This window comes from Adiantum capillus-veneris, chromosome 14 (assembly GCF_014529385.1).
Source record: "Adiantum capillus-veneris isolate H3 chromosome 14, ASM1452938v2, whole genome shotgun sequence".
Lineage (NCBI taxonomy): Eukaryota > Viridiplantae > Streptophyta > Polypodiopsida > Polypodiales > Pteridaceae > Adiantum > Adiantum capillus-veneris.
This window is the reverse complement of record NC_140944.1, coordinates 148,216,011-148,223,413: the sequence shown is the minus strand read 5'-3', so window position 1 is coordinate 148,223,413 and position 7,403 is coordinate 148,216,011. Positions and strand designations below refer to the sequence as shown.

Sequence of the window (7,403 nt, the reverse complement as noted above, 5' to 3'; positions counted from 1 at the left end):
GATGCATCCTTAAACAGAGTGGGCCACCAATAGCCTGACTGTAAGATCTTTCGGGCAGTCAACTTTCCTGAAAAGTGACCACCAGCTACGCCCATGTGTGCCTCTTGTAGAATATATAAATACTCATCCTCGTGGGCACAGCGTCTAAGAACATCATCTTTTCCTCTCTTATAGAGAGTTCCAGCCAGTAAGCAATAGGGTTTGCATTCCTTGATTAATTTTTGAGCTATATCTTTTCGCAGTTCTTTGGGTGAAAAACCATTAACTAAGAAGTTAACAATCTTTTCACTCCATTCAGGCATTGTCTCAACAATGAACAAAGGAGTATCAGGAAATTCATCATCAACCCCCGTAGGAGCTTCGCCATTAGGGATACGAGATAAATAATCCGCCATGACATGTTTCCTCCCAGGCCTCACAACAACGGTGAAGTCAAACTCAAGAAGAATTAACAACCATCGTGTAATTCGACCTGTGGAACACGGCTTGTTTACCAAATATAGCAATGCTTGATGATCAACATAAAACACAAACTTGGTAGCAAGAAGGTAATAGCGAAATTTCTTTACTGCGTAAATCATAGCTAGACCTTCGCGCTCTGTAGTAGTGTAGTTCATCTCGGCATCATTTAATTGGCGACTTGCAAAGCTAATAGGGTAGTCCAATTTATGTTCTCCTGGTTGAGTTAGAACACACCCAATAGCAAAATTTGATGCATCAATATGCACATGAAAAGGTACATTCCAATCAGGTGTTCGCAGGATTGGAGCACTTGTTAGGGCCTTCTTTAATAACTCATAAGATTGATGACATTCTTCCGTCCAGTGAAACTCGATAAGAAGCTTGTACAATGGGCGCGCTATCTCGGCAAAGTTTAAAATAAATCTTCGATAATAACCAACATGGCCCATAAATCTTTGAACTCCTTTATAGTTAGTAGGTGGTGGCAAATCGGCAATGGCTTTAATCTTACTCTCATCTGTGGATATCCCGTTCTTGGACACTATATGCCCTAGAATGACTCCATGCTTAACCCAAAATTGGCATTTGAAAGGGTTCAATGAGATGCGATAAAATCTGCACCTTTCAAATATTTTTCGTAGATATAACAAATGCTTCTCCCAAGAAGAATAAACACAAAGGTCGTCTAGGAAAGCTTCACAAAACTCCCTTAGAAATTATTTAAACGCAGTGTTTATTAATCGTTGGAATGTAGCAGGGGCATTCGTTAAGCCAAAAGCCATAACACGAAATGCAAACACTCCAAACTCTGTGATAAAAGCAGTTTTAGCTTGGTCCTCTAATGCAATTGTGATTTGATTGTAACCAGAGTACCTATCTAAAAAGCTATAAGCTTCCTTGCCCGCAACTCTTTCAAGCACATGTTCTGAATATGGCAAGGGATAATGATCTCTCCTAGTGGCTGCATTAACTTTCTTGAGGTCCACGCACACTCTTAGTTTCCCATTCTTTTTTGGCACAATGACTATTGGAGAAACCCATTCTGAGTGCTCAATAGGGTATATGAATCCACATTGGATAAGTTTTTCAATCTCCTCTTGTACAATTTTGGCGTACTTAGGATTCATCGGATAGGGTCGTTGCTGGACGGGTTTAGCAGTGTTGATCATCGGGATTGTATGTTGCACCACAGAAGGTGGAACGCCCTCGCCGCGAAGAAGAAGAAGCTGCAGTCGTGCCGCGCTCAACCGCTTCGCCGCCAGCGTGCCTTCGTAATGCTCGATCGCACACACACTCTCCCTCTCTCTCTCTCTCTCTCACACACACATACACACACACACACAAAGGAGGTGAAGAAGAAGAAGATGGAGATGGAGATGGAGCAAGAGCACTCTTCTATTGCACAAATGAGAGAATAAGTGAATTTTAGGTTTAGTTGGCTTTTATATGAGCTCACCCCATTCACACTTGGGCGCCCATGCTTAGCCCACTAATCCCTTGAATGTCCCGGTTAGAGTGCGCCTCTCATCGGCGATCACTCTTACCCTTTTCCTATTGGACCGACAAGCCCGGTACCTGACTCTACCAAATACATAATACACGTCCGTCGTAGGTGATGGGGTGTCCGTGAGCCGTGAGGATTAACAACAAGGTAAGTGGGAGAGTATCTCTATGGATTTTGTAGTAGGACTACCTACTACAAATCGTGGCCATGATGCCATATGGCTAATTGTAGACCGTCTCACAAAGATGGGTCGATTTATTCCCACTATAAGACTACGGTTAAGACATCGGAATTAGCATAGCTATTTGTAGAGCATATATATAGACTCTATGGTCTTCTAGCTAGTATCATTAGTGACAGAGATCGAAAGTTCGATAATTACTTCTGGGAGCTGTGTTTCAAAAGTTGAAAACTAAACTTAATCTAAGTACAGTTGATCATGCAGAAATGGATGATCAAACCGAAAGAGTTAATCAAGTGCTAGAGGATATGCTATGAGCGTACGTTATCAAGAAGCAAACCAATTGGGAAGACTAATTATCTATATCGGAATTTGATTATAATAGTTCAAAGCATGTGACTACATGGTTAAGTCCATTTATGCTTTTATATGGATTTCAACCTATATCACCCATTACGGTGCGGTTGGCTACGGAGGAGATACAACAAGCGAAGGGCTTTCTTTCTTCAAGACCATTTTGACATGATTCGAGTTGCTCGACAAAATGTTAAGCAAGCTCAAGATCGATATAAGAAGTACGCAGATGAGCATCGTCGTCTTGCTACTTTCGAAGAAGGAGACAAGGTTTTCCTCAAAGTCTGAAGATGGGAAAAGTTGCTAAACTTTCACCACGCTATTGTGGACCATTTACCATTCTCAAACATATAGGTCAAGTAGCCTATAAGTTAGCTTTTCAAGAGCACTCACGAGTTCATCTTGTTTTTCATGTTAGCCGTTTACGAAAACAGCTAGGACAGAATGATAATGTCATTGACACAGGTGTGTTAGTTGACCTTATCAAACCACCAAGCATCCTCATGAGTGAAAAGATTTTAGATTCTTATGAGCTTCGCACCAGACATCATGTCAGACGACAGGTGTTGGTAAAATGGATAGATAGACCTGAAGAAGGTTCTACATGGGAGAATGTCTCTGCACTTAAGAAACGTTTTCCTACGTTCATTTTCGAGGACGAAAACGATTCTCCAAGGGGGGGTAATGTAAGGACATGGATCCTACGGGCAAGGCCACCGGCACGGTCGGACAATGTGTACGCTAGGGGGAGGCTATAAGATAGCATGGTTGGGTGGAGATTAGCACACGCATTACCACCGCCCTTTTGTCAATACTCCGAAGGCTTCATGTCCTCAAGATGTATTGTGGGAAGAATGCTTTGAAATGTGGTAATCTATGAGGAAGGGATAGGAAGTTTGGAAACAAATTGATTGTCACTATGGAGTTTTATTTGCTTAGATATTCAAGCCAAGAGATATGATTTTGTTATCGAGGGCTCCTTTGTATTGTATTGGTATGAAAGGACTTTTAATCTTATTTCAAGGCAGTTTTTATTCTTCAATTTTGTACTTTAATGATGAAAATGAAATTCATATTCATTATGTCATTGGTTTCATTTTCTCTATTTCTATGTAATCTTTAAAAATTTACCAAGCTAAAACATTGTTTAAATAATGAATTTTGTCAAAGTTATTTTAAAAGAATGGTTAAAATGCATGGAAGAGTGTGAGCTAAGTGAAATATTAATGTATGAGAGTATGTGCTACACATCTCAAAAAAGAAAATAAAAAAGAATCTTCGACGATGCTGACGAGCAAAAAACAACGAAAAAGATTCGCCATGCATGCACAAGGCAACAAGGCTTGTCAACAATCCATCAATGAGTACATTGGCAAAAGTGAGTGCCTGCATACCTGCAGGAGTCTCGTGACGTGGGGCTTACCTTTGCAAAATGCCACGTCAGTGGCATTTTGTATAAGGTAACTATTAGTATAACTAATACTACCTTTTTGTCTGTGCAAATTTAATTTTTTGAATGTAAGCCGTCGTGTAACTACTTATCACTTGAACATCCTGTATATTTCTCACCGCGTAGTCATTTTTGGCATGCGGCTCCCACCCACAACTTGAGTCACAGGTTGGATGCTGTGCGCAAACACAGAATGTACGCGCAACGCACACTGTAGAGTCCTTCCGGCTTCTTCTGCTCTCATATCATGCCCAGCGTGTAGACCTTGGCTTGCTTGATCGACAACAACAGGGGAAGCCTGTCTTAGCACAGGAAGGCCACTTTTATCTTCAGCTTGCACACGGTTTCCCACATCCAGAAGTGTCTGCGCATTTTGTTCGTATCATGCCCAACTTTCTCCCGATCTAGCTTCGATCGAGAGTATCCAACTGTGCATGGCTTACCTGGATCCCATTGTCAAGGATGATAAACAACCTATGCGCCTCTTGGATGCCATCATTTTGTCTGCCGCAGTCTATGCCAAGAACCCAAAACAGGAATTGCTAAAGATAAGTAAAGATCATGACCTCCCTGTATCAGCTCAGTATGAGTTTCTTCCTGATGATGAGCTCGACAATGCGGGGCTCTCCTCATGCAAGCAGACCCTTGTTGTTGTGCGGAGCGTTGCAAGGGGTCATTACATTGTAGCATGCAGGGGAACACATGATGTAGGTGATGCCCTTGTGGATCTCAAAATAGTGCAAAGGACTTTGAGCTTGGGGGATGGCGCGGCTCATGCCGGTTTCCTTGATCGTGCCAAGACTGTGCCGTTGCATTACTTGAAGAGGCTACTCATTCGCAATGAGAAGATTGTTTTAACCGGACACTCATTGGGTGGGGCTGTAGCCTCTCTCTTAACTCTTAGGCTTTTGGAGTCCACCGGGAAATGGTGTCATGATCAGGTACATGGTCCCAAAAGTACTTTCTCTATTTAAAGTTATAAAATTGTAATTGTGCTGATTCCATCCAAGGTTAGTGACAAAGAGGATGCTTGCATTGTGCAGTGTTGAAGTTAGTAAGAGGTCTAAACCGTTTCTGAGGTCAATGCTGGGAGTTGAATGAAATACATGATCGAATGGGGTTGTGAGACCAGTTCTGGGAGTTGAATCTTAAATACATCATGAAGAGGGTTGTGAGGGCAATTGTAGGAGGTGAATATCAAACACAACACGTAATGGGTTTGGGATGTAGACGAAGGTCCGTTCACGTGGGCTTCTGTTCTAAACCATTTAATGGTTTCAGGTGTAAACAGGCTGGCTTTTTGTTTTCACCAATTTGTGAAATTGTTAGGTATATTCTACTCTGTGATGATGATGTGCCATATATTGGAGAAAACTGGAGTATGATATGGGTGCAAATCATCCTTTTTTGGTACTTCCATACCCATATATGTATGGTTATGGAAAACGTATGGAAAAAACTATGAGTGGGCTTACTCACCTTAGCCCTCCATTTTCTGTAGGTCGCAAGCACCAAACTAGGACTGACTGTGTGGGATTCTTATTTAAAAATTTGTAGGAAACCTTGAGGCATTTTTGATGCTTCTTCTCACTGCAGCCTGAGACTGACTATTTTAACATATGCATTTGTCATATTGGGAGCTGTTAGGGAGTCGGCAATGAATCAGATGACCAATACAATGGGGGCTGGGGGTTCTTATATACCCCTCAACTGAATTGCCCGACACAAGTCTCATGTAAAAGAAGTAAAAAATACAAAAAAATGACAAAATAAATGAATAGGATCACATTGGGCGTTCACTTGAGATGCACAACTTTAAAAGTAGCATTGTTTGTGACATGCAGTTTGTTTTGACATTTTGCAGATACAGTGTTACACATTTGGGTGCCCCTTCTTTGCAGACTACAGGCTAGCCAATTACATTAATTCTCATTACAAGCAGCATTTTGTTCACTTAGTATCAGGCAGTGACTTTGTACCCAAAGCAATGCCAGTTTTATATACTTTGTACAGCCTATGGGCGGGTCTGCATGTCGGACCTTTGGAAGATCTACTAAATTGCTCAAGGTTACTCATGCTAGGTTTGAAGGTGATGAAGATGAATTTGAAATTTACCCAGAAAATCTACCTGCTTGGCATAGCTTCTGAAGCATTGAGATGGTTACCTTCATTTTCACGCTTTGCTCTTCATAGAGTGCTTGCGCTTGCCCTCTCCTTCCGTTCTGGCTACGGGTATGCGTTTGCTGGCTGCATGATGCTTTTGGATCCAGCGACCAGTATGTTTGAGATGGAAAATCGAGAACATTGGACGCTGAACACCCACTTAAGTTTCCATTTCGGTGGCGTCTCTTTGGATGCCGTTAAGAAGCATCGCCTGCTGAGCTACATAGAGCATGTTTTTGCAGTGCAGGGAGCAGAGGTTTCGACACGCGCATTGATGGAGCAACAACTTTCAGCCAATGCAACTTTCACATTTTCAAATATGATGACTCACACTGCTACATTTGATCTTCAAGAGGACGTGGGCGAAGAGTTCAGCCCATATGTGAATGAGATTTTCATTTCCGAAAATAAAATTTACCATGATTGTCAAGATGGGAAAACCATAGTGAGAACTACGGAGACAGAGAAATTGAAGGGCTTAAGAGCTTTCAGGAGCCAGGTTGCATGCGTAATCTTCACCAAAAGACTACAGGAAGCAGTACCCAAAAGCTCGAGAATGAGGAAGAAGACGAGGGGTTTTATGGGCTGTGTAAAATCATTTACACGAAGCATCTCAAGGTTCTCGCATGCTATTCGACATTTTGACAAATTTTTTTGGGGCTATTCTGCCTTATGTTCAGTATATCACATGCGGAGGCTCATTTGCAGAATTTAACTTGCAAATTGCAGTACCAAGATACAGGCTACACTGGGTGTGTGATTATTGTACGATTTACGTATCTTGTACTGGACTTGGATTGTGAATTGTATTTGTAATACCTTGTGTGACACAGATTCAGGGCGTAAGATGGTTGCTGAACTTGCTAGATTGACTTAATGATGTTTACCGGTGACCTGTTATCCCAAGGCATTGCTTATGTTAGAGCTTTTAAGGCACTTGGACACCAACATTGGCTGTGGAGATGTCCATGTTGTTGTGCAGTGGAAATTCTTTTGGCTGATAAAGTCAAAGGCCGGAGTTCATTTGTGACCAACATTCATTTGCATCCTTTCTGTTAAATATTTGAAGCAACTTTCTTTATGTAGTGTATGTAGCTGAACATCTTAGAAAGGGAACAGTGAAGTCCAGAACATTAGAGGAGAACTTCATTTGTAAGGCTTGTCTCCCACCAATCAAATATATTTTGGAGTGTAGATTGTCTTTTTTTTTTCTGTTGACATGATTTGGTAGTGGCATGATGTGTGTGATTCACACAATTAGGTTCGGCAAAACATTTTTTCCCTCCACT

The 7,403-nt window shown here is 41.6% G+C and overlaps 1 protein-coding gene across 1 annotated transcript; it reads left to right on the top strand.

Moving 5' to 3' along the window:
* Window positions 1-4,098: 4,098 nt before the first annotated feature.
* Window positions 4,099-7,195, top strand: LOC147443331 (uncharacterized). Its single transcript, XM_086529219.1, has 2 exons — window positions 4,099-4,892; window positions 5,816-7,195. The coding sequence occupies exons 1-2, from the start codon at window positions 4,386-4,388 to the stop codon at window positions 6,827-6,829; spliced, it is 1,521 nt and encodes a 506-aa protein (XP_086385345.1). The 5' UTR covers window positions 4,099-4,385; the 3' UTR covers window positions 6,830-7,195.
* Window positions 7,196-7,403: the final 208 nt, after the last annotated feature.

Excerpts from the sequence above, each read along its gene's own strand:
- LOC147443331 (XM_086529219.1), top strand. The coding sequence starts at position 4,386 with ATGGCTTACCTGGATCCCATTGTCAAGGATGATAAACAACCTATGCGC. Across the intron at positions 4,893-5,815 it reads GGAAATGGTGTCATGATCAG|ATACAGTGTTACACATTTGG; the intron begins GTACATGGTCCC and ends GACATTTTGCAG.